The sequence below is a fragment of the Lacerta agilis genome, chromosome 6 (genome assembly GCF_009819535.1).
Source record: "Lacerta agilis isolate rLacAgi1 chromosome 6, rLacAgi1.pri, whole genome shotgun sequence".
Classification (NCBI taxonomy): Eukaryota; Metazoa; Chordata; class Lepidosauria; order Squamata; family Lacertidae; genus Lacerta; species Lacerta agilis.
In genome coordinates this window covers 40,368,673-40,395,610 of record NC_046317.1, presented here as the reverse complement: position 1 = coordinate 40,395,610, position 26,938 = coordinate 40,368,673, and the positions used below count along the sequence as shown (strand labels likewise).

Genomic DNA, 26,938 nt, shown 5'->3' with positions numbered 1-26,938 from the left:
ATCCAGTCCTCTCTTACATGAGTGCAGCATTAGACAATATGAGATTCTGAGAACCAGAAAGCTTCAGCTACTCCCCTCTGCCCATTATCCATATCCCATAAGATATCCACTAGGCTGAAAATAAAAATACTAAGAATACTGTACCAGCTGAAGTACTCTTCCACTCAGTTACCTAATGATTTATTAAGTCCCCATAGTATGAACTGGAAACATCCTGACTTCCTAATTAAACTTGCTTCTCGGTGTGTGAGAAGCTACATGTTATGCAAAATGCATAAAAGCAAAGCTGCATGGTGTGGGTGTACGAAGAAAGAGATTCTTATTCACATCACCTGCCCAACTCACTGTGATCTCAGTAACCACGGCCTTATTGAGGCCTCACATTTCTGTTTTCACAACAATGTTCCAAAAACAAATGCTCTTACCTGAAGGAATGTAAGAGCAGCTCTCTGAAGCAAACATTCGGCATAGCAAATTTCTGCATGAATTTCCTCTTTTTAAAAAGGGGGAGAGGGGAAAAAAAGATATGAAGTGAATAGCAGGAAAGCTCCACCACCAAATGGAACAGTGTCATCATAACCACTACAATCTTCCACATTATAATACAAGCACACCTCAAAAATGTCCACGTTAGGATGTTCTATTAAGGCTATTGCCTGGATGCCCTTGTTTTCGAAAATTAGGCAGGTGGTGACCTTTCCAGTTATGGCTTCCCACCTACGCAATTCTTTCCCCACAGAGGCTTGCCAGCTGCCCACCCTTGAGCTGTTAAGCACCAGGTGAATATTTATTTATTTTACCAGGCAGTCATGTGGACAGAAACAGGAGCTAATGTTTATTTTTGTTTATTTTTTACCTTCCGTTAATTGGTCAACATTGCGTCTGTGCACTAAATTGTTGAATGAATCGGCCACGGTGGATTTCTTCCGAAACCTACATAAAAACAAGAGAGGCTAGAAACGTAGAACACATTGACAAAGCCCTTTAGTCATATTGGCCTTCAAAAACTAAGCCTAACAATGCAATCTTATGCATTCTTATGCATGTATTATCAAAAGCAAGTCCAACAGCTGAATGGTGCTTACTCCCATCTCCTAAATAGACACAGGAATGGAGCCTAAGTACAGTACATCTAAACTATATTTGCATATATTCTTGCTCCAACACCTTTTTTTTTATTTCAGTGCTTTTCCTCCACTCTATCAAAACTTAGATTCCAATCCAAGGAGATTACAGACTTGAAATTTTAATTTATTACTCTGCAAAATGCCAAGTACACAGAACAATATATTCTTATGCTCGAAGTAATTTAAGAAAAGGCTGTATGTATAATTAAAGGTTTCAATTATCTATTTCAATACTAAATTTTGCCATTATATTTGATGTGTTAAAATTTCTGACTAACAACAGTTGGGACTCAATGCCTTTATGTGGTCACCTCAAACATTTTCTGACATAAACATTAATCTCTGTTTAAAGTGGTATGTTATTCTATAGTGTTTATAGTCCCACAATTGTCATTTTGGCTGCATGACAATAAATAAATATTTCCCAAATGGCTTACAAGTGGTCATATGTAGGTGAAGTGCATGTACAATTATACCTTTTGACTTCCATGTAGATGACTGCATTTATACATGGTGGAAACCAACTGTCAAAAATTCTTGGTGGCACATGAAGGTTTCTAAGAATCCTTTAGCATTTTTCCTTTACTAAAACATTTTCTTAATTCTTACTGTTGCAAAGCTGTCTAATGTACTTATTCTATGCTTTTGACCATGTAGAACAATTCTCTGTGCTTACTTCTGACATATGGCTTGAGCTTCTTTCATTGTGTTTCCAGCATTCAGTATGTCCTGAGAGTCAAAAGTCATCATGGCTTGCATTTCCAATATGGTGGCATATGTCAATGCATGATACATACTCCCCTTTGTTCTGTGGGAAACAAGTTAAAGGGAGATACATCTATGATATTCACAGAAGCCACAATAAAGAGTAAAGGAATGAAAACAAAAACAATGGCCTTAAAGGTAGGAGGTCAAGGGAGTGGAGAGTTAGAAGCAGCAACACCCAGGATCATTGAAGGATATTTTAAAAGCAGGATTGGAAAACCAATCAGCCCGAGAGCCATATTCCTTCATGGGCAACCTCCTGTGGACCACATGTCAGTGGTGGGAAGGACCAGAGTCAAAAGGGACAGAATATCGATAATAGGTGGGACTCTTTCCTTTGTACAGTTGGCTACATTCCAGCCACACAAAAGGCAGGTTTCCATGCACACAAGTTCATCCAGGCAAGCAAGAGGCATTACCACACTTCAAGGATGCATTCCAGCCTAGCAAGAGCATTCTAGGAGGGTAAAGAGCAAGGTGTGATGTGACATGGCCTGGAGAAAAACCTGAGGGCTGGACAGAGAGGCCTAAAGGGCCACATTCAGTCCACAGGTTGGAGCTTCCCCTCCCCTTAAAGAACTGGACTTTGTCCCTGAACATCACAGTGCCATTCACAACACAACCGCTTCTCTGAATAGCACAGAATAAACATTGCAGTCTTGCTGTAGACCGCATTTCTTAAAAAACCCTATCAAGATTGAAGGGATCAGACAAGTAGAGATATAAGAAGGGTGGCCAAGGTGATACTGAACTACTTTTAAGAGGCAGCATGATGGTATATGGTCTTGGCTTTACTTTAGCCCTTGCACATGTTTGAAAACAAAACAGCTGTGTCTGTACATCCTGCAACACACATTGAAAGGATATCTCCTGAAGTAAAAATCTTAGCACCAGAAATGGAATCCCTAATATTAACATCCATTACTGTAATGTGTTCTTACCTCAGAAGCTCAAATTTTTACTAAAGTTCTGTCTGCTCTACAGAATTTTCTGGTTATAATTTTTGTTGGATTTGGTTTTCAGTGCTTAGAACATGTACTCCCTTTGTCATCCTCTCCTATGGGTTTTCTCTCCCATCCCCCACAAGTATGTCTGCATGTGTTGGGTGGTGGTGACAACTTAAGTAGACTATCTTAAAAGATGTTTTTAACAGTTGGGTCATCTATTATGATCCTTTGTTATTAGATCACTTGAAAAGGTTCACACAACTGACTGTACTGGTATATGGTCATCTAGTTATTTGCACTACTATGAAAAAACAGAAAGAGGGGAATGCAACAAAGACTGGGCTACCAGTCAGAAAGCACACAAAGACCTGCATGCTGCCTTCTGTCATCTACATCCTAAATGGTCCTTCTAGGAACCTCTTAGTTTTGACTGTTGCTACTGGTTCCTGTCTAAACCACATAGCCTAGGGCTTGCCGATCAGAAGGTCGGCGGTTCGAATCCCCGCAACAGGGTGAGCTCCCGTTGCTTGGTCCCTGCTTCTGCCAACCTAGCAGTTCAAAAGCACATCAAAATGCAAGTAGATATATAGGTACCACTCCGGCGGGAAGGTAAACGGCGTTTCCGTGTGCTGCAGCTTAGTCATGCTGGCCACATGACCCGGAAGCTGTATGCCGGCTCCCTCGGCCAGTAAAGCGAGATGAGCACTGCAACCCCAGAGTTGTCTGTGACTGGACCCAATGATCAGGGGTCCATTTACCTTTACTGGTTCCTGTCAAAGCAACTTCTCTTCTTATCTGTGGGCATTTTCTCTCTCCAAACAGTTATCTCCTTCAAGCAAATTTAAATCCAAAAGATTCAGCCTCCCAGTTTATTACCCTAAGACATACAGGTTCTCTCATCTCTCCGTTATTTGACTCCCCACCATCCAAACAGCAGTTCCTCAGGCTAGAGACCTTGCATTCAGCAAAACTACACTAACACAGAAGCCAACAATGGGACAAACCCTTAATTAAATTACAGTATCTAAAGTAAGGAAAGGAGGAGCTATTAATCGACATTTAATTACACTAGATAAAGCACAGCAAACTGTTCTGTGGGGAACAATCTGCACTGGGAGGGAAGGGAGGGATTTGTCTGACTCACAATGAGATTTTATTTATATGTTAAACTGGAGATAATCACAGCATACCCTTAAGGTTTGTCCACAGAGGTACTTTCTCCTTGTGGCAAAAGCCTTTCCACCTCACATTTATGACACTGTAAAATCAAATCCATTACTAGCCCATCAGGTTACTTGTAAATACAACTATTTAATGAAAGGTTGCTACTGCTTCTTGTGGTATATTTGTACAGATACAGGTAGTTGGTGTGTTAGATACCACAGAGCAATCATAAAATGTGTTATAAGTGGTAGAGAAGCCAATAACTTATTAGCTTGTCTACTTGGGTTTGCCAACATATAGGCCTACTGACCCCCTGGGGTTGAGGGTCAAAAGAGGTAGAAAAAGGCCTGAGGTTGACAACCAGTTTAGGATGTATAGTGCAATCAAATTAACAAGGAACTATGAGCCTCATAAATAAAGAGCACAAGCATGTACAGAGTGCATCTTCTTAGCCAATGAATAACCTCTGCATTTAATAAGCTGATTCCACAATATTACAGTATTCTCATATCATGCTGTTTTATTGCTAAAAATGTATACGGGTATTATTATTTTTCAGTTGTTTAGTTTCCTTTTTTATATGATCATAGAATCATAAAGTTGGAAGGGACCCCAACTGTCATGTAGTCCAACCCCCTGCAATGCATCATAGAATTTTTACATTCTACAATTCCTAGGAATGGTGGTTGATTATAAATAAATGTGGATTTTATACTGATTTATTTTACTTCATTTTATTTACATTCCTAAGAATTTGGGTTGAGCCTCATTACATCTTTAACAAATAAACTCAGAAGTTTGGGGAACACTAGTTTACCTTTACCTTTGGGCAAGATAAAAGCATTGTTTTCTTTAGTTTTGTTTTCTCTCTCCATAAGATATTGGTATATTCTTGTATTCCTGTGCTGCACCTACATCATATATATTTCTCAGGTATTCCCCCCCCCCCAATTTATTTATTTATTTATTTATTTATTTATTTCCTTTGCATCCTATTCATTTTATCACATCACACAAAAGAAAAATACATAAATAAACAAATAAACAAATACCATCACCTCCTAACAGCTTAAAAATAAAAAACCAACAAACAGACTAGCACATACACATCTACAACAGCAATATAATAAATGATATTAACAAACAAATATTCTTTTTTACCATATATCTGACTTCCCATCTGCTCCTTACTTCTTTATCTCTTCAGTTGTTCATTGCCATATTATAACAAATTTTATTTTAAGTATGTTTTCCCATCATAGATTTTCCATCTGACATAAAGTTCTTACTGAAGTTATTCAAATGCTGCTACAGATTTTAAGCTATCATTGCTATTTTTCAAATAAATTTTGAAAACTTCCCATTTTGAAAGAAATACTTCCTTTGTTTTACTCTTTATTCTTTCTGATAGATTGTCCAGTTCCGCATATTCAATCATTTTCTGAGTCCATTCTAGTCTCAGGTATTTGTATGGTGTGTAATGGCAAACACAAAAGCTAGATAAATTAGATAAAATACTTTCTTGTTCCTGCATTCAAGACAGGCATTACATGATGCATGAATACCAATTCAATTTACTAAGGCAATATAAAAACTTTGAAATAGCATTTATGTTATAGTCTTGGTCTTTCAATAAAAAGCTAGCAAAGTGCTTTTCTGTCAGGACTGGCAGGCACTCAGATCAGTTATCTCCAATACCATCAGGAAATTCAGTGCATTATTCTGATTCATATCAAAACAATGAAATCAGAATTTGAGAAACCTAATAACTATATCTGACATTTAATCTACAATATATGGACTACAAAGAAGCTTTCTTCTACACTGTTAAATCCTGAAATAGCTTTTGCCCATCAGCTTCTATGAGCTGGAAGAAAGTAACCTTTTGTATTCCTTTGAGTTACCTGTTCCTAAAAGATTCATAAGTCCTCCCTGCATGAAGCGACCAGATTTGGTGTGTCACCACCAGCATTTGGCAAAGGAAACAGAGCTAGGCAGCTAACAGAGTGATCCTAACTTCAATTTATGCATGCTCAATGAGAAAATGATAGATACCTAGTAGGACAGAGGAAAATGGGTCATTTTTGGTGGAAGCATCATCTTTCCCAACTCATATTCCAATGGGACCACTGGTGGGAGGTGGGGCTGAGACATATGAAACAGAACACCAACACCATGGCAATACTCCTTAAATCACTTGCCAATAGCTTCTAGTTAGTACCTAGTCACAGGAATGGTCAATCACATCATCATAATCATTATTATTATTATTATATTTTATTTATATCCCACCCATCTGGCTGGGTTTCCCTAGCCACTCTCGGCAGCTTACAGCATATATAAAAATACAACAAAACATCCAACATTAAAAAACAGAATATGCAACCTATGATTAATCACTATCTCTATATGTCTCTTGCATCTACAAGCAACCAGCCAACATACACAGTGGCACTGAGATTAACCACCCACAGTGTCATTCGGAGCTGAAACTACCGGTAGTAGGAAGCCAGTTACTTCTTCTTTCAGGGCCCCAGTATCTCTCTTAGCAAACACAAGGCAGGCTGAAATATAAATAATGTAACCATGCCAAACCTAGGGATTCACAGATGTAGAATCATTTACTGCCCCAAGCACCACCACCTGTCATGCACCTTTCAAGGGGTACAGAGGATCTGCAAGGACAAAAAGCTGAAATGCAATACGGTCGCCAGTGTTGTCAGAACCCACTCCACTATTTTTACAAAGCCCTTCACACTCATGCAGTTTTCTCCTTGAATCCTGTACAGTGGTACCTCGGGTTAAGAACGTAATTCGTTCCAGAGGTCTGTTCTTAAACTGAGGTATCACTTTAGCTAATGGGGCCTGCCGCCGCCACCCCACCCCGTGTTTTCTGTTCTCATCCTGAAGTAAAGTTCTTAACCCAAGGTACTATTTCTGGGTTAGCGGAGTCTGTAACCTGAAGCGTCTGTAACCCAAGGTACCATCGTATATCTATCACACACACACACACACACACACATTTCAAAGTTTTGCAGCTTATGATTATACAGAATATAATTAACACTTTGTTTTCCCTAGGTGAAGTGGTATCTGGAGCTACAACATTCTGGCACAAGGGAAATTTTTATCAAACAAATGGAATATGCTAATTTTATATGATATGGCTATATGCTTCATAGCTCCCCTGTGAGCTTCTGCTTTTCCTTCTCCACAAGGATGCAGTGCTATGGACACCACCACACAAAAGAAACAGCAATCACCAGCCTATCCATATTGTTAGTATTTTTTTCCTTAACAAAGCTGGTGCATCAAAAGTTATTTCAGCGGCTTTACAAGAATGGTACTTAGCAATAAAACTGAAATATTATCAAAGATAAATTCTTGCCTGCTGTCAGATAAAGTAAGGCAGTAAGTATTTTCCACTAGGAGAAAGAGAGGGGACGTGTGTGTTTATAGACCGTGAAAACCCATTTAGATTCACAGGACACTGAAAGAGTCAGTGATGAGGACCAGATGTCTCTGAAAGAAAATATTGTGTATTATTATATGCCTGCCCCACTTCTACCACCATTCCCTCGACATAAGGAGTGTGTCAATAATGAAGCTCATTTGCAGTTAAATTAAGCTCCCTGTTTCTCCATTTGACTCTTTGGGGCCATCACTCTGTATTCAAAGACAAAAAAAGGGGTTGACTGATTCTCTAAGTTAAAGTAGTTTAACAGTGAGAAATAAATTCATATGTAAGATCCGAGGATACCTAGTCATCTCATTAAACCAATTCAACAGGGCCTCATTTACGCAATAATCAAAACCATCTGTGACGAACGGTATAACATTTTAAAACAAAGGATGTGGCTCCCATCAATTTTGCAGGTGCCCCCCCACAATTTTATATGCAGTAATTATAGATATAGATATATAGAATAAATGCAGATTTCCCCAGTAATTCCCAGGTCCCAGTAATATTTTCCACTTTGCACACAACAAAAAAGACTGGATGTCATTTAAAGAGAATTATCTGTTTGTCCTGCCTATTCCAGGTTAGAACACATATGCTTTCATACCCTAGAGCTGCCATTTTTCTATCTATCCACCCTGTCCCTTGTGCTGCTGCTAGATGACCAGAGCTTAGCCAAAAGATTATGACTATCTGTGCCAAAAGTTATAACATTCCAATTCAATAAAAGACATATTTTAGTCATATATATTGAATACAGTGGTACCTTGGTTTATGAACTTAATCCGTTCCGGAAGTCTGTTCTTAAACTGAAACCGTTCTTAAACTGAGGCACGCTTTCCCTAATGAGGCCTCCCGCCACTGGTGCCCTTCCACTGTTCGGCTTCCATTCTTAGACTGAGGTAAAGTTCGCAAACTGGTTTTGCGGAGTTCGTAAACCAAACAGTTCATAAACAGGGCTGTTCTTAAAATGAGGTACCACTGTACACCATATACAATATATTCTGCATGGGACTAAATCAGAAAATTGGAGGGGTGGGTAGAGAGGAGAGGGAAATAGGGAGACAAGGCTGGCTAATGCCATGCAACCTTTGAACAATCATTTTCAGTTATGTCCTTCTCTGTAAAGTTGTTCATAGCAACTAAGTATAATTTAGTAGGGCAAGATACAGTCAAATTGAATTTGCGTGTCATCCTTCCGCAGGGGCCATGCTAATTTTCTCTGTATCGTTCCAATTTTAATTTATGTGCTGCCAAAGCGAGCACAAGATACAGTAGTTGTAAATTAAAATCAGCAACAAATAACCATTGGGGATTTCTAAGAAACAGTAACTGGCGTACCAGCATTTCAAGAACTCTGTAACTTGCAATTACAGTGGTACCTCGGGTTACGAACAGCCTAGTTAACGAACTTTTTGGATTACAAACACTTCAACCCGGGAAATGAGTGTTCTGGGTTGTGTATTTTTTAATTTTTTTATTGTATATGAACGTACTCCGTTCGGTGGTGCACTTCCGTTTTGAGTGCCACACTTCTGTTGTCTGGAAGCAGAGAAGGGAGTTGTCATGGCATTTCCCGCAGCTGCAAGGGAGGGAAGCTGCATTCCTGCCAGCCATCTGGTTGGCGGACATGCAACTCCCCCCCATGCTGCTGCGGGAAGCGCACACTCTAGGGAGCATTTCCCCCAGCAGCGTGGGGGGGGGGAGATCTGTGTGGATCCCATTTCAGCTACTGATTGACTGATTATGTGACTGTGGAAATGGGTAAAAGCCTCACATCCAAACAATGACTATCATCAGTGCAGGTAATAAAAAAATTTAATTTTAATTTTTATCATCTACAATACTGTTTTATTTATTTTATAGCACAGTACATTGATTATTGCTTTCATTTTATGGATCAATGGTCTTGTTAGATAGTAAAATTCATGTTAAATTGCTGATTTGGGGGTTGTTTTTAAAAGTCTGGAATGGATTAATTTCATTTTGCATTACTTTCTATGGGAAAGCGTGCCTTGGTTTAAGAACACTTTGGTTTAAGAACAGACTTCTGGAACGGATTAAGTTCGTAAACCAAGGTACCACTGTAGCAGCTTCCAGCTTTGTAAAATCAAGTATTTTCCCTTTTATAGCAGCAGCCACCTTACTAAAACCAATGAAGGGACACACACAATATTTCCTTTGCTGCTCTAGTTAAAAAAGAGTATTGCCAACATCTTACCAACCAAGACCAGATGGCTGGGAGGTCGCCTGCTCTTGATGGGGTTACACTTCCTCTGAAGGAGTAGCTTTGTAGCCTGGGAGTACTCCTGGATCCTTTGCTGTCACTCGAGGCTCAGGTGGCCTCAGTGGCCCGAAGTACCTTCCATCAGCTTCGGCTGGTGACCCAGCTACGCCCCTATCTGTACAGGGATAGCCTAATTACTGTTGTCTATGCTCTGGTAACTTCAAGGTTAGATTACTGCAATGTGATATACGGTACATAGGGCTGCCTCTGAAGACAGTTCGGAAACTTCAGCTAGAATTCAGCGGCCAGGTTGCTCACCGGAGCAAGACGGTTTGAGTATATCACACCGATCCTGGTCCAACTGCATCGGCTACCAATTAGTTTCCCGGCCCAATTCAAAGTGCTGGTTTTGACCTATAAAGCAGTATAGCGCAGTGTACAAATTGAAAAAATAAAATAAAATAAAATAAAATAAAATAAGTTGTTTACTGCAGAACAGTGAGGTTGCCTTCATTCACTTTTTATGAGGAACCTACAATACGCTGCCATCATATCATTGTTCTTCTGTTTTTCCTGTAGTTCTTCCATCTCTTTCCAGACAAACAAAATCAAATTCTTATTGCTAAGGAACACAACAGTAGCAATATCTGTACAGGTACTGATCAACTTAGTGCTCTTTTTTGGCATTTTTTAAAGAGGCATTTTGGCATGTGCAATGAAGCCTATTATGAGGCATCTTCTTTGGCATACATTCACTATGATCTTTTGCACCGGTGCCATTTTATCGGCATATTTATTTTCTTTTAAAAAATCTGTTATTTAATTTGCACTAAAATTATTTCCTTAAAAAAAAGAAACTTAAAAATTTGTGTGATGAAATTTAAATTTAAATAAAAACATTCATAAAAATTATGTTTTTAAAAAATATTTGTATTAGTTTTGCAAATAAACATTAATCAGGCAGGCTAATATTAATACTCTATCCCTTCTCTGCCCATGTGGCTATGCCAAGCCATTTGCAATTCCACATATAGCTTACATTGGAAGACCAACAATTGGGTAGCACTAGGAGCCATCAGTCTGATAATACCACATTTCTCTATTTAGTGGCCTGGTTCACACAACACTATAGTTTGTTCTTGGCTGCAGTTACCAAGGAGTGAGCTTAACCATGAACCCAGGCTCAGACAACACACTAAACCAAATTTTGGCTTCTTTCAGCTTGATACACGAGTAAAAAGAACTGGGGAGGAGCAAAGTAGCTGTGAGCTCCTCTCTGGGATATTGCACATTTGTTTGGCTTACCATGTCATGCAAACCAGGCAAGTGTTTTCAAAGAATCCTTAAACACTAAGTGTTATTTTTGCACAGATACTAGTAAAATGTGGGAGAACATTACAACTATTATCCTTGAGTAGAAAATGTTTAATTGTAAAACTTATTCAGCTATTTGGCTGGTGGTACATTGCATCCCTAAATGGAGACAACATCACCAGGTCTGGAAGTGAGTTACAAGTTTTTCTGACAGAAACTTAGTATTACCGGTAATACTTGCACTGGGGCTTATTCAATGCTTTTCATTTCAGGTTTAAACACACACAACAACACAACACAACACACAGTGGGTGAGGTTGAATGCCTGCCCCCCCTTCTCATTATTGGAATAGCCATGTTAGCTTCCCAGTGGGGCATTAAGGGGAACAAAGGAAGTGGATTTGTGTGAGAAAGCAAATGGATGGGGCCTTCTACCTCGACTCGTGGGTACCAGTAGTTTGAAAGACAATAGGTCAGAGTGGAACGTTGAGTTATGTGAACTAGAAGCTAGAACCCAGAAAGTAGCAAGCTAGGAACTGAGAGAGACAGAGCGATGTTTTATTTTCTGTTTGAATCCAAGGCTGCAGCTATTGGTGCAGCAAGACCCTCTTGGGGTGTTTATGCTGTGAACCCCTCCATCACAAAAGCTCAGGTTGTATATATGTGCAAATAAACCATATATTATAAAAAAAAACCACAGTCTCTGCTGTACCTCATTCCAAAGGAAACACGAATCCTGGGTAGGCGCCTAGAACCCTTGGAATCTCGCACTGCTTGGAGACTGGAGTGGCGTGCAACAATACAGAAAGACTTGTAAAAGCTAGTTACTTTAGCACCATTGCTTGGAAAAAAATCCTCCTCTCCTGTCAAGCACAAATGCTAACAATAATTAGAGAAAGAAATAAACAAGCTTACTTAGTTTGCAGAGAAACAAGGGCATCCTGGAATTTGTTATTTAGAAACAGATCCATAGCTGCCATACATTCACTGAGAGCAACATTCAAGTCCAGTGCAGATGATCTGGAAAAAGAGAAAAGAGTTGATGCTAACTTCCCTGTTTCCAATGTGGCATGAGAAAAACAAGTCCCGTCCTCCCAAAGGTCAACATGTTAACTATTAGAATGCTTTTCTTAATGTGTATTTCTCTACATGTCTAGTCAAGTAAGAATCATTGAGTTCAATAGAACTTACTCCCAGTTAAGCAAGCATAGGATTGCACCCTTAGTTTTCACATACGAAGCACAATTACTCCATCAACACCATGTTAGAAAATACCATCAGGCAATCTTGTTTGAAATGGCCTTAAAAAAAAATGCAAAAGGTGCAACATTTTGTGCTTGTGCATCTACAAGTGGGACCTGCAACAAAATGTACCAGAGGATTCTCATACTCTATGAGTGCTCCTGTTCAAGGCTCTAATTCACTCATTTGATAAAGTAGCTCTAAACAAAATCTTTATGCCACAAATATATTTGTTAGCCTTTGAAGTTCCACAGAACTGTTTTGTTTAACAATGTCCCCCCCCCCTCCTTCATAGCCTGTTCTGGTAAGACACTTTGCTTTAAGCATAAGCTTAACATGACCTTGCCTGCTCTCCTCACTCACTACTCACCAAGGACACAACGCTAAGTAACTTATTCGAAACAAAATAAAAAATAAAAAAAATCCTTCCAGTAGCACCTTAGAGACCAACTAAGTTTGTTCTTGGTATGAGCTTCCGTGTGCATGCACACTTCTTCAGATACACTGCAACAAAAGTCACCAGAACCTTATATATAGTGAGAGAGTGGGGAGGGGTATTACTCAGAAGGGTGGTGGGAATGGGTGATTGGCTGATGGGTGTGGAAAACCTGTTGATGACTGTTAACGACTGCAATTAGTCCTAAAGGAAAAAGCAAGGGGTGAGATGGCCAAAGATAGCTTTGTCATGTATAATGAGATAAGAAACCAATGTCTTTGTTCAGACCAGGTCTCTTCGTGGTTTTGAGTCTGTGCATTTTTCTACCAGATGTTGCCAAGAAATTATGCATTCCATTGGCGTACAACTTCCAGGTCATGTGGCCAGCATGACTAAGCTGCTTCTGGCGAACCAGAGCAGCGCACGGAAACGCCGTTTACCTTCCCGCCTGAGCAGTACCTATTTATTTACTTGCACTTTGACGTGCTTTCGAACTGCTAGGTTGGCAGGGGCAGGGACTGAGCAATGGGAGATCTTATTTAAAGCAACAGACAGTGGATTTGTTCAGGACATAAATAAATACTATATTGGAAAAACACACTGAATTTTGGTTGAATGCATTGAGCATAACCACTATCATACTGGAGTATGAGCCAATGCCTGTGCATTTGGAGGAAGTGCAAAAGGCAGCTAGCAGGCTAGACAGTGTCCCCAGCATCCCAGAGGACATGACAGAGAACCTCCTGACCTCTATCACCTGCCTGGGGCACAGAAAACAGTCACAAAGCAGAGGAAGTAAGAAACAGCAGACATTAAAGATTAAAAATAAAGGAAGTGTATTCTGGGCAACCTATGACTATTAATGTGCTGCTGTTATGCTGCACAGCATGCAGGAAAGAATTTGTACAGAGTAGCAAGAAAAACGTAGGCCTGGCTCTGAGTTGGTTCGTTTTAAAGTAGGAAATACTGATTACATTATATGTCTGATGACAGACAAACTTCTTTTGTTGCTGTTAAATTTAAAATTATCAGTCTTCCAGATTTACAAGACAAATGGGAGAAAGAGCTAAAACAATGAGGTTCAATAGCAGAATGATAGTAAATATTGAAAAATATTTTGAGTAGATTGCTACAAGCTGATTGGAATTTTTTTAAAAAAACACCCTATAGATCTTAATCCAACAGTGTTCAACCCTGTACAAATTGGATCAAATTTATCAGTGATTACATGGCACCACATCTCTAAAATAGGAAAACTCTTAGCTACAGTGTTGAAGAATAATAGCCCCCAATTAAAAAGGTAAATGAAATACTTTCCTTCATACAGCATAGTGCCCAAACCCTTTCTCTCCTATTCAAGTGCCCAACAGCTTTTGACCTATTGCACAGAGCCCTTCCCAACCCTCTGAAGACTTTATGAAAACAGAGCAAACTTAACAATAATCCAATATGAGCAGCCAACTCATGACTGCCAAAACTAGAGAGAAAATGAACAATGGTCCCCCACAACTGTTAATTTTCTTCTTGGCCTTTTGACTAAGATCAAGTGTAATTTTCTTTAACTGTCTCTGTCATTTTAGCCAACTGAAAAGCTTATAAATAATTCAGTAACAAATAAGCACATTAAAGAGATCATCAATTCTGGCATATCCTGTCCTTTACCAAGCCCTATTTAACATTTAATAGGTCTACATCTCCTCCTGTGCTTTGTAGAAAGCTGGCAGCACATTCAACCTAAGCAGGCAAACTCCTCCCCTCACACACACAAGCACACTGAGCTTTTGGCAGTGATAGAAGGGAAATATTCTAGGGTTTAAGTTTTCAAAAACTGGGTTTGTGGGACAAGGATGGAACATTGTTTCTAGCATTCCCACCTCCTGTGCCCCAATAGCAAAGCTTAGCCCTGAAAATATTTGAAGTAAGAACGAAAAGGGTACCTTCTGAGCATGTGAAAAGTGCTTTCTCCTCATAATTTAGCAACCAGTTTCATATAGCAAGAATTTTGTAATTTGATCTGAACATACTGGAGACCACAATCAGAAGGTGTACACAGTGGGGCCAATCAAAATGGGGGGAAACCTGGAATTGCCACCTTTTTCTGGATCACCATTCACTACCAAGCGGGCACAGGTCCAGACTTTAAAGCTCTATGTCAGAGTGTTGTTGTTGCTTTTCTCCTAGCACTTCCCCCCAGAAAACCTGTGTTTTACTGCAAACAGCAATGAAGTCTTCCCTGGATTACAGTTTGCTCTGATTCAGCAGTAAAACGCAGGTTTTTTTTAGGGGAAACCATCAAGACAAGACAAGACAAAACAAAAACACTTGGACATGGGGATTAAGTTACAGAAGGGTAGATTTCAGTTTAACATTAGGAGGACAAGGGGCAGACTGTGGTAATATGGCACCTGAGCAAGAACAACATTTAGCGCGCACACCCTAAATATTTCTTATTTTCACAGTAAGAAATTTGCACACACATATCAGGGAGGCCAGGAATCCCACTTGCTTGCAACATTTGTTTTCAGGCTTGCAGGAAAATATGTACAGTATCTACAATATATGTCACCTTAACTTACAGAAAGTGGCACTACTGTAGTGCATCCCCTTTCATCTGCCATTTCTAAACATTTATGTAACTGCCTTAGGAACTTAGGAAGCTGACTTACACCGAGTCAGACTGTTAGTCCATCTAGCTCAGTATTGCTGACAGTGACTGGCAGCAGCTCTCCAGGGGTTTCAGACAGGAGCCTTTCCTATACCTACCCAGAGAGACTAGGGAGATTGAATCTGAGACCTTACACACAAAGACCCCAAGCCTTAGAGATGCCAGAATAAATTCCTCTCCAGGCAGGGGAGAACCAGGCACACACCACCTTGAGCTCCTTTGGAAGAAAACGCGAGATATAGCAACAACAACTGCGACAAACCAACCAACCAACCAACCCACATTGGCTTCAGCAGCTACATGGCCCAGCCATGCAAACTTCCTGGCAGGTTTATTTGCAAATGTCGACATGCGTGCCGGAAACAGCTTCACCTGTTGGTTTCCTGCCTGCCAAGGCAGCTTGCTTGTGAAACACAAGCGCGCCAACCTAGCTAAACCGAAGGCAGGATCCACCTCCCCGAGAGTAAGTACCTCAGCTCCTTTTTCTTGCTGCTGCTGCTGTTGCTTTTGCGGCTACTTTGCGCGTCCATGAGGTTCTGCTAGGCTCGTCTCGAGATGAAGCGAGCTGCTGCTGAGGTAAAAAAAAAAATCCCGCTCCGCCTCGAAAGCCAGCGGCAAACTCATAACGCCGGGAAAGTGGAGGCAGGCGGCTCCAGAGCAAGGTTTCCGCGCTGCTGGGTGGCGGCTCCTCCCCTACAAGTTGCCGGACGCCGCCCGCTCCTCCTCATCCTGAGGCCTTTCAGGGGAGCGACCGCCCCCTGCAGGTCTCTCGGATGGAGCCGTGTGCTTGATAAACCGGCGTGATAAAGGAAACCAGCCCCAGCTGCTGCTCATCGCCTCGGGTCAAGGGTGTGGCGCCAGCTCAGGCAAGAGGAAGCTTCTAGGTTTGGGCTGGCAGGGCAGGAAGGAAACTGAGGCTCCAAGACAGCATCGCCTGGGGACTCCGACTCCCAAGGGAAGGTGTTCCCCTCCTCCTCCACCCTATTTCCCCCCCCTTGTGCCCCCCCCATAACAGTGGTTAAACCAGTTCATCCATTAGCCAAGACTACTTAGATCTTGCAGAGGTTGTCCTCCTTTCCCAATTCTCTGCACACGTTTCACAACAGCAACAACGTCTCCTCCCCTCTTCCCTTGCAGAATGGACACTTGCCACCTTTCTCTACCCCCTCTCCCCCTTTCAGCCTCTGCACCACAGGGCAGCTTTGCCGAGCCTTTGCAAATAAGCACTTCATTCATACATGATGCATTTTTTGTGCTCTTAAATATGTATTTATGAGAGCAGCGGCAAACCAACACTGTCCAATTTGGAGTTTAGATCTGTATCAGAACTTAGATGTAATTTATGTGAATGGCATAGTCAGGTATCACCAGTTTGTTGCTGTTTCTATTGTCTCCATGTAGGTTTCAAAAGCTCTGGGAATAGGGATCTATTTCTTGTCTGATGTCTATGATGCCGCTACCCACTTTGAGCTATTGAATAGGGTGAACTACAAAATCCAAACTCTGTACAGAAATAATAGATTTGAGTAGCTTCTCAAAAAAAAAACATACTTTACGACATGGAAAGTTTGCTTAAAATTCATTTTCAAACCAAAACTAAAGTTGTGATGTTTCATATCTGTATACTTCCACAAGGCACTGTACAGTTTACTTAAAAGTAAAAACAAAAACCAGACGAAACATAATATACTTAAACTGTTTTATTCATAATTACAAGCTATTTTAGAATTTTTAAACAAAGGTCTATAAATAGAGGCTAACCCCACCTGAACAAGTTATTAAAAGCCTTTTAAAACTTTAACAGTAATGCCATTTAAGCTGACACAGCAGTGGTAAAGAAGCCTTCGAGTAAAGGTTCTGTGATCAGTCAGTAACATGAAATGTAACATCAAGTGACTCAGAACTTTAAATCCTATACAAGAAAGCTTGAATATATATATATATTTATATGTATAATATATACACACAGATATTGTATTGGTCCACAAAGTATACATTTAACAAAAAAGGAAAAATCTATGTAGTCCAGTTAAACATACAATATGCACGATTAATGTTAATACAAAATTTGGGTAGATAAATTATGAACATTAATACTTGCAAGAGGTTTTGCTAGGTTACTTTTTTGAGCAGGTGTTTTAAAATGCTCATTTCCTAGTGCAAAAGTTTCTCAGAACTGATCTCAATTTATAGGAAAATTGAGCAAAAACTACCTTCCTAAAAAGTCTCTTGCAGCAGCATCCACAGGTAACTGGAAAAGTTTCGTCCTGATAGTGGTAACTATGCAACTCCTTGAAGCAGAAGAAAAATCATTTTAAAACTCTTAATTCGAGGCACAAATACCACAGATTTTTGGAAGGGGGGAAGCAGAACCACCTGTTTTGTGTGGCTGCAGCCTAACTATGCATGTATTGAAGATGGAAGTGAAACGAGTCATTTGGAATGAGTTTAATATCATGCAGAACAGAACATATTAGATAATAACTTACTTTAATTAACATTCAATTTTGACTTCGTTACTATAAAAGGAAATTTATTTTTAAGGTGCAACTATCAGTTGGCATTCAATAAATTATACACAACAGCAACTGACTGTTGTAAACTATATCTTTATGTAGTCTACTTCCTACCCTATTTCAAATTCTGCTGTCAACTTGCCAATTTAAGTTGCATATTTCACATAAGAAATTGGCTCAATTAGCAGTGGGGCATCAGAGTTCTTGACCAAACAGTATAATCTTAGAAATCTCCTTGGAACAATCCTAAAACGTTGTTTTTAAAAACCTGATAGTAGGCAAAATGGCAGTTAAAAGTTTCAGATAACACTAGTTGCATCTGGAATCTAGATTTTCTGTTAGATATCCACTCTAGTATAAGAGCCTTCATTAAAAGGAAGCCCACAGACATAAAGGCACTCCATAGGCCTAACCTCAATTATCATCATTTCTAAAATGTACAATAGATTTCTAATACCTGTGATAACCAGATCTGAACATTTTAGCAAGAAAGAAGCAGGATTATCAGCAATTTTTAATTACATGAAGATTTCCCATCAACTACACTTTGGTTGGCTACATGGCCAGATTTGCTTACAAGGTGAAAATGTACTTTGCTAACCAGGCCACCTGGGAGGCCTAAATAATTCAGTATTATAGGATTTGGCAAAAATTGGCCCTTTTGAAAAGAAAGCTAATCAAGACTTAGAACAAGCCATCTAATAATTTTTTAAGGGAAATATCAGTAACACATGACCTATCCATTTGTATAAAAGGCAATACAATGCACTCACTCATTTTATGTTGTTAGACACACCTGCACATTCTAGATCTTCAACACTGCGTAAGGGGAACTTGGTTGGAGTCAGAATTGCCTTCTGAGGTCTTTCAAAAATGCACTGCTGTGCCTTAATACAGATTTGCCTTTTTTGCATTATAAGAACTTACTTTGGTGTAATGGTTTATATAGTACACCAGAATATCAAGTTAAGTACAAATGGAACTTCGCTTTATTAAAAAAGAGTAGCCAGATGAGTTAAGTGAATATGAAAAAAATTACAAATAAGACATTACATTGCTCAAAAATCACATTTGCAGGAATTTAAAGCCTTTTGTACTTCCCTGTGCATAAGCCGCTTCTGATTAGCTTTACACATACAGGGCAAGGGACAAATGGTAGTGGCAATTCTTCATGCTTCTGATATTTCAGATTTACTGAGTGCAATAGCTAGTTCTAAATCTTCTTGTTCTTGTTGTTTCAACCTTGCAAGACGCTCTTTCTCCTCTCTCTCACTTTCCCTCTTTGCCCATTCAATCATATCTTCTTCAGTAGGATACTAAAATAGAGAAACCATGGATTTGTTAACTGAGCAAGTAAAAATCAATTGTTAAAAGAAGATTCTGTCCCCAGTTGGTTTAAATTATTGTTATCATCACTTAGAATTTAAATGGGTGTTTAAATGGGTCAGCATCTATGATTTATCTAGTTCATTGTTTCAATTGTTTGATTAAGGGTAGAAAAATAATGTTTTCATTTGCCCCAAACACTCAAAGAAAATTGAAAGTGTGCATTTGATGTAGCTTGCAAAGATGTAAGTCCATTGTTAAGAGTTTGGACTATTGGATCTTTGGCACGGTTACTTTAAAGTGTATTTAAGTTAATTAAAGAGAAGGATTATATTATATTATATATAATGCTTATTTAAAACCACCCAACAATTCAAGTACATAGATTTAATTAAAGAAAGGCCTTCAAAATAATCAAGAGCACCACGTTACTGTTCCTCGCCTAATGTTTACATCCCAGTGACCGTCATTCAATAAAGAAAGAAAGTTAAGAAATCCCAAGTCCACCACCGCTATGACCCACTGATTAAGAGTAGTAAGATATAAAGATGATTCCGTTTACTAAGGAAAAGGTTATGGTAACACACAACACAGTTCATTTTGTCAGGTGCTGGCACAGAGAGCCAGTGTGATGTAGTGGTTGGGAGTGTCAGACTTAGGATCAAATCCTCACTCAGCCATGAAGCTCACTGGATAACCTTGGGCCAGTCACTTACTCTCAGCCTAACCTACCTCATGGGATTGTTGTGACAATAAAATGGGGAGGAAGAGAGCTATGTACACCACCTTGAAATCCTTTGAGGCAAAGTGGGATATAAACAGAAGAAAGGAAGGAAGTAAGTGATTTTACATAGCTGAGGCTGGTGTGCCAACTGCACTCGTTCCTTAAAGCATCTGATTTGGCCATCTTGACACATGTCTTAAGTTACATCTTGATTAGATTACTGTCATGTGTTCTATATGAAGCAGTCTTTGAAAAGTAACTGCTACAGGTGTTCTAGAATGATACAGCCAGGCTACTGACCAGGAGCCAGTTACTGGGAATATTGGTTTCCAGGGAGAATTCAGTATGCCAGTTATGACTTTTAAAGACCTGGCTGGTTGAAGGACCACCTCCTCCAATGTAAGTCTGCCTGGCTAGTAATATTTCTGAGACCACCCTTTTGTGCATCCAGTCAACATAAGGTTTGCTGTGGATGCAAGAAATGGTCTTTCCAATGGCTGATGAACTCCCTTCTTAAAGAAGCCCGTTTAGCCTCCAGTCTAGTGACCTTCTGCTAGCAGATGAAGATGTTGTTAAGACAAGACCTTCAGGCTGCTGTGTGTGCTCTGCTGCTGGTGACAGATAGCTTCATCTATTTATGCCTTCAACAGCTTGCTTTATAATTTTATTTTTGATAAGTTTTATTTTGCTGTATTTTTTTTGTCATTCCTCCTTGGGTGCACAGTTGTAGGAAGGCAGGATAAAAACTGACATAAATACATGTTCTCACTAACTTGACCCAGAAATCCTTTACAGTGTTGATTGATTGCTCCATGTTTCCTACCTTCAAGTACTTGAAATTTAATTCTGTGCTCCCTGGAAAATAACATCTCTCTTTCATGTGCATTGTACTTGTTCACTCATTTACAGATCACTCAGCACTAACTGGGGACGGGTGGAATGTCAAGTTGACAGATCTGTTCTATACAACGAGGATGTTTACTTTCGGTAGTTTCCCCTTTTATAACAGTTTATGGCAAGGGCTGTTCATTGAGTTGGTCTCCTGAACAAATCAGAGTCCTTACCACCCTCCCCTATTGTTTTGGCCTTTAAGATGCTTTGCCTCATCTGTCTGGGCCTGTACTCTTTCCCCAGACTAATCCTACAGCGGAGGCAGCAGGCAGGGCCTAGCTGTATGGCTGGTTGCCAAAAAAGGAGCTCAGGGACAAGATTTCCTTGTCACACTATCAATTTGTATTTATGAATCTTGTAGGGGATTAAGCCTTCAAATGGTAGCTACAAGTACAATGTAAAGGCTGTGCTGCTTATTTTCTAACTGCCTAACTGTGACCTTAACATATGCTTTGAAGATAAATGATGCACTGCAGTTTGATATACTGTACAGACATTAAACCCTGAAGCACAATGTGTACTTACAACTTTGTATGAAGGCTGGGAAAGGTAACAATTATTCATGTGACGCTAAATAATACATAAATGTGCAACTAAGAATCTGCTGCAACTGGCTGCATTTGTCCCAGAAGGAAGTGGTAATGTACCCTTTTTTTTAGAGAGGCACTACTAACGTTAATATGTGCTACATCGTTGCATTGCGGTATGAAACCCATTTCACTCAATTTAAGTCTGAAATGTTCACTGTTCTTCACAAAAATAAAGTCATTAGGGTTAGCTTGATGCCTCCCCATCCTGTTTACTTACAGCACTGAAATTAGCAAAATTGCTGGTGTCCATCTCTTTGCACACACCAGTGGGAGCAAATGGGTCAGCTTCCTGTTCTTTGGAACCATCACAGCCTGGGAAGGGCTGGAAGGGATCATTCAGTTTAAAGGAATCTGAAGACTCCAATTTGTTGATAGGCCTTTTTCCTACATCAAAATAATCACTTTAGCATGATTATGAGTGTGGCAGAAATATTTATTCAGTGTACAATAGTGTTTTAGGTTACACCATCTCATTATATAGCCAAAAAACCCCACAAAAAAATCCTTAGTGCTGGTAGTCATAAATTAATCTGATTTCTAAAACCTTTCATGGTTTCCAGGGTTTGTTTGTATGTACATTCTTCCCATTTTTTCCCCATTTTGTAAGTGGTTCAGTGTGGGTAAGAGCCAGTTCTTTCATACAAATTAAAAAAAATGCTTAATTTAATCTATTTTATAACTGGTTTAAACCAGCTTGCTTTATCAGATTCAATAAACTACTCAGCAACCAGCTTCTACAGTAGCACTGTCACAGCAATTAAAGTTACAGCCTCTCTTCCAAATTTATGGCTCCCAACATGTATCTAAGTAAGGATTACCTAAATTAAGGACGACTTAAAATTATGTAAGAATAGAAGTAGTATAGGAATTAGTTGGTTACTAAATTAGAAGCTCTTTGCTCTCTTACAGCCATAAGGACATATTTAAACCAAAGAGTAGCACACAAACACTTAGTACTGGTTCTTACCAGGTGGGGGAGGACAAGGTCTGGTAGGCGTTCCTGTTTTAGGAGGCAAAGCAGGAGGTACATCTTCATTTTTGGCTGGAGGTTCCTCAAACACATTTTTAGTTATGACCACATTGTTGACAGAGCCTGTTGTAGATGAACTAAATGGATCTTCATTATTTCCCTAAAAAACAAACGAACAGCAACAAAAACAAGAAAAGCTACTGTTTTGCTTAACAACAGAGCTTGCAGGGAGGACGTGACTATCATTTTCCTTTTCTACCATAAAACAGTGCTATTCAAGTGCCATAAAAAACAGGAGTTCATGCACTGGTGAACTGCAGGTGTCTGCAAATGTTCATGTACTTTTAAATTATATTCCTGTGCCATGGAGAGTAATGACAGGACCAAAAAAAAAAAGGACTTTCCTTTGTGCCAAGCAGAGAAACTCAGCAGGCTACTAAACGCTTTTGCAGGCAAGTAACTTTTGTGGTCTTGTATACAAGCTGTAATAGTCAGAACTAGTCACATACATGCTCTGTTGCGCTTATATAGTTTCACAGCAGTTAAAGATGAGGCTGGATTCGCTGCACAAGCAGCGTGATCACCACGAGAAAAACAGAACTGTGTGAGAGCTATTCCATGTATAACAACATGTGTGTGGAGTGGCTTCCACATGACACAGGCATCTGAAGGCAGCCCTGTTTCGCGAAGCTTTTAATGTTTGATGTTGTTGTTGTATAGCTGTTTTGTCTGTATTTTGGTTGGAAGCCGCCAAGGGTGGCTGGGGCAACCCAGTCAGATGGGCAGGATATTAAAAATAAATTACAATTATGATTACGATTACGATTACGAATGGAGCAATTTTCATTTCTTGAAAGCTAACTAGCTTGCTTGCTAGCTTGCTTGACTACCCTGCTATTGAGAAGAATTCAAATATAGCAGCTTCAGAAACACTCTAAAAAGGATATATAAATCTTGGAATGGAAGCAGAAGAAAGTAAGGCAGTCAATGAGACTATGCAAGCGCCTATACTCATAGTAGGTGTAGCTTTCCATTAATTGAATTGTGCTCACGGCAATTCACAAAGCAAGTAATCTCAGAAATAATGAGGCTCACAGCAGCTCAAAACGGGGAATCAATCTGAGAAGTCATGGCCTGTTAATTTAGATTCAGCATCTGCTAAAGTTGTGTTTTGTATACTCGTATGTAGGAGCCTCTAGTGTGTTGGTTACTGCAGCAATTTTATGCTTTTTCCACAGGCATTAATCATTTCAAATTACCTTTGACAATGTGCTGAAGTCAGCAAAGCCGCTTCCAAATGATTCATTTCCAAACAGAGAAGCAAAGGGATCTGTAGCTAAAATAAGCAAGAGAGAAGAGAAAAGTTAATTCATTGACTAACAAATGTTAGACAAGAGAGGAGATGAGTCTATTTTACATTGAATCTTTTGGATCTTACACCAGTTATGGGCAACACCCGGTTAGGGTTGATAGCCTCACCACCATAATCTTATGTTATGTATCTGGTGATTTTATATTATAAACTACCTTGTGATCTTTGGATAAAGGGCAGTATAGAAATTTTAATAGATGATGATGATGATAATAATAATAATAATACTTACCGTATTTTTCGCTCCATAAGACGCACTTTTTTCCTCCTGAAAAGTAAGGGGAAATACCTGTGCGTCTTATGGAGCGAATGGTGGTCCCTGGAGCTGAATTGCCCAGGGGCCAAAAGCAGATTGTGCTTTTTATTTTACAAAGAGAAAAGGGAGTGTTGAAAGGACCCCGCTCAGCAGCTGATCAGCAAAAGATCAGGAGAGAGATAAGAGTCCCGGCTCCCTTTCAGCCCCGCCCTCCTTTGTTGAATGTGCTGCAGAGGGAGGTTGTTTGTTTCCCCAGGACATGTGACTGGCTGATTAGATTATCTGTCTACAAACAGTAGAAATGGCTCCCTTTCCTTAAGATTTTTTCAGAAATGTGAGTTAAACCCCATAAAAATGGGGCTTTTCCTCTTTGCTTTTCCCCCTTTGCAAAAGGAGCTTTGCTTTCCCCCCTTTGCAAAAAAAGCTGCAAAACCTTTAGCTGATCCTTTAAAAAAGGCCTTTTGCCTTTGCAAAAACAGCTGCAAAACTTTTAGCTGATCCTAAAAAAAAAAAACAACAACAAAACCAGGGCTTTTAGAGGAAGAAAACAAGAAAAATATTTTTTTTTTCTTGTTTCCTCCTCTAAAAATGAGGTGCGCCCTATGGTCCGGTGCGTCCTATGGAGCGAAAAATACGGTAATTACTATAATTTAAATTACAAGGTGGTAAAAGAACTCAGTAGAAGTAAATTCACAAGGTGGCATAAATGTTTCTCTTGAGTCTTGTCATACTAAGTTAGCTCCTCAAAGTTCACATTCAAATTCAAACCAATGAGATTTGATAAGGATCAAGCCTTGTTCTCTACAGTACTGGATACATTGTTAAAGAGCAATAGTTAGAAAACAGTTTTGCGGAATTCTTACAAAACATGCAGATCTCATGGAAGTGTTATAAACATGATTTGAAATGAAGTCTTAAGGTGCGTGGTTCTTTTACAGGTACTTTCTATATTTCACAGAAACTATACATAACTCTTCAGTGTCCCAGTTTTGGTAACTGAATGGTAAGCCAGGCTACTATATCAGTGAAAGAAACCTCCGACTTGTGTGCCATATATTTAGCAATGCATTAGTACATTGTCACAACCAAGAATATAAATATTACCTTGCTGAATCAGATCAAATGCTGTATCTACTTTCACAAACACACTAGGACATGAGGGAGACAGCCATAATCTCCTTTTGCTCCCAGAAACGGGTACATCTTTATCCGGGTTTGCAAATTAAGTTTTAGCCCACAAAAATAGTATCAGCCCTCCTGTTTATACCTCTATGTCAGTCATTTGAACTGAGTGGCAAGCATCAATTTCAATTGTTTCCCATAAGTTGGTTATCTTATTTGTGCTCAACTAAGCAGACAAATGGTCATTTACAAAGCTCTCTTCATTATGCATCTAACTGAAATGCATTTGGGTTCTCTGTCAACTCAAACTCTGTTACAACACTAGATCTGCTGCCCCATAAAAGCGTTGTTTGATGCTTTTGTACAGGTTTGTACAACTTTAGTTGTGTCTTAAGTTGTGTTCTTTGCATGTGCCTGAAAAGCGCCGTTCAGACATCACACCAAGGCTCATTATGTATTAACCATAGCTCAGAACCCAAATCATGGATTTGAGCTGCCAAACACAGACAAGTCATAGTTTGAAGGTGTTTATCTGCTTTCATTTTCAGTCTGTTAATTCCTATCTAAGCACAGAATGTTCCATGAGGAGAAATGTTCAGTTCAGATATTATGCTAAGCCATAGGCCATGATCACCAGAAGCCACAGCTTGAAAACCCACTTCAAGCCTTACCTGTATCATTTGATGTAGTAACAGCAATTCCACCAGGAGCAAAAGGATCATTATACTTCAGTGTTTCTGTCTAAAAGTTAAAATCCATTAAAGCTGTTTGCTTCAAACCATCAAGATTCTTAGCATTAATTAGATAAGCTATTATTTGCCAAAGGGTCAATCTTTTAATATATATATTTAAAAAATCCTATGCTAATGTCATCCTTAATTATTTGCTGAAGAATACAGAAAATATTAGTTTTGCTCTCAAAAATTTCATCAATCTCCCATGAAGGCAGAGATTTCTTTCTTTCTTTAAGAAACCAATCACCCATTAGATTGACATTTGAACATTCAGCTGTCCTTGTGCCTTTTAAAGTATATTCCTTCCAGTCATTATTACTTAAACCATCTGGAAAATTACTTTCAATTCAGTAGTATTAAAACAAATGTTTTGTTTGAAGCTGCCAGGATCCAGAGGTACTTATTAAGTCTCAACAGAACCTCAGATAAATTGCTGGCTAAGTCAACTTAAGCCCAGCTGCTATCCATTCAAAGTTTTTAAAAATACAAGCACTCTGCAGAAATCATAGAATCATAGAGTTGGAAGAGACCACAAGGGCCATCCAGTCCAACCCCCTGCCAAGCACCTAGTCAAGTGCTGGTTATATTATGTTACATCTTTCATGGATCAAAGTAGCTACCAAGTGAGTAAAGCCGTCTTTAAAAGTGGGAACTGGGAACAGTAATTCTGAACATTTCCTGTTACAACACCTCTCCATTCATTTCCAAATATCATATGATCTAATATTTCTAGACACTAGGCGAAGCACTTCACTTCAAGATGTCATAGAAGAATGGCAATACAGCTGCAGAGATCAATGGCCAACAGCCTATTGCATTTAAAATACACATGTTCGTTGAATTAAAGAAACTAGCAGAATTCCCTAAATAAATACTATCCCAATAGATGTACATGTACTTCTTCCAGACTTACCGTGGAATTATTGCTGTTGCTGGTTGCACTGAAGGGGTCAATACTTCCAAAAGGATCCGTGGATGATTGCTTGAAAAAGGAGTCAGCTGCAAAAGGATCTGAACCTTTGAAAGGATCACTACCAAAAGGATCTTAAAGAAAACCAAGTCAAGATTTATTACTGAAGTTATGTTTTGC

At 39.4% G+C, this 26,938-nt stretch overlaps 2 protein-coding genes and 1 non-coding gene across 6 annotated transcripts in view; all 3 read right to left on the bottom strand.

Moving 5' to 3' along the window:
- The window catches only part of TTC39A (tetratricopeptide repeat domain 39A), a 48,291-nt gene extending 32,237 nt beyond the window's left edge, over positions 1-16,054 (bottom strand). Inside the window, exons 1-5 of the mRNA XM_033152168.1 lie at positions 15,819-16,054; positions 11,920-12,024; positions 1,804-1,935; positions 857-933; positions 426-493 (exon numbers count right to left, since the gene is read on the bottom strand). Of these exons, the coding sequence (XP_033008059.1) occupies positions 426-493; positions 857-933; positions 1,804-1,935; positions 11,920-12,024; positions 15,819-15,877 (441 nt within the window). The 5' untranslated portion in view covers positions 15,878-16,054. The remainder of the gene's footprint in view (positions 1-425; positions 494-856; positions 934-1,803; positions 1,936-11,919; positions 12,025-15,818) is intronic.
- On the bottom strand, positions 8,627-8,729 carry LOC117049319. The gene has a single exon (XR_004426948.1). It is a non-coding gene; the product is annotated as a U6 spliceosomal RNA (small nuclear RNA).
- A 975-nt stretch (positions 16,055-17,029) lies between the features above and the next one.
- EPS15 (epidermal growth factor receptor pathway substrate 15) overlaps positions 17,030-26,938 on the bottom strand; it is a 53,635-nt gene continuing 43,726 nt past the window's right edge. For 3 of the 4 annotated variants that reach the window (XM_033152163.1, XM_033152164.1, XM_033152166.1), the window contains 6 exons: positions 26,762-26,892; positions 25,786-25,855; positions 23,624-23,700; positions 22,362-22,524; positions 21,612-21,778; positions 17,030-19,179 (listed from right to left, as the gene is read on the bottom strand). In XM_033152163.1, the coding sequence (XP_033008054.1) occupies positions 19,033-19,179; positions 21,612-21,778; positions 22,362-22,524; positions 23,624-23,700; positions 25,786-25,855; positions 26,762-26,892 (755 nt within the window). In that variant the 3' untranslated portion in view covers positions 17,030-19,032. The remainder of the gene's footprint in view (positions 19,180-21,611; positions 21,779-22,361; positions 22,525-23,623; positions 23,701-25,785; positions 25,856-26,761; positions 26,893-26,938) is intronic. The other variant, XM_033152167.1, reaches the window with a different exon arrangement.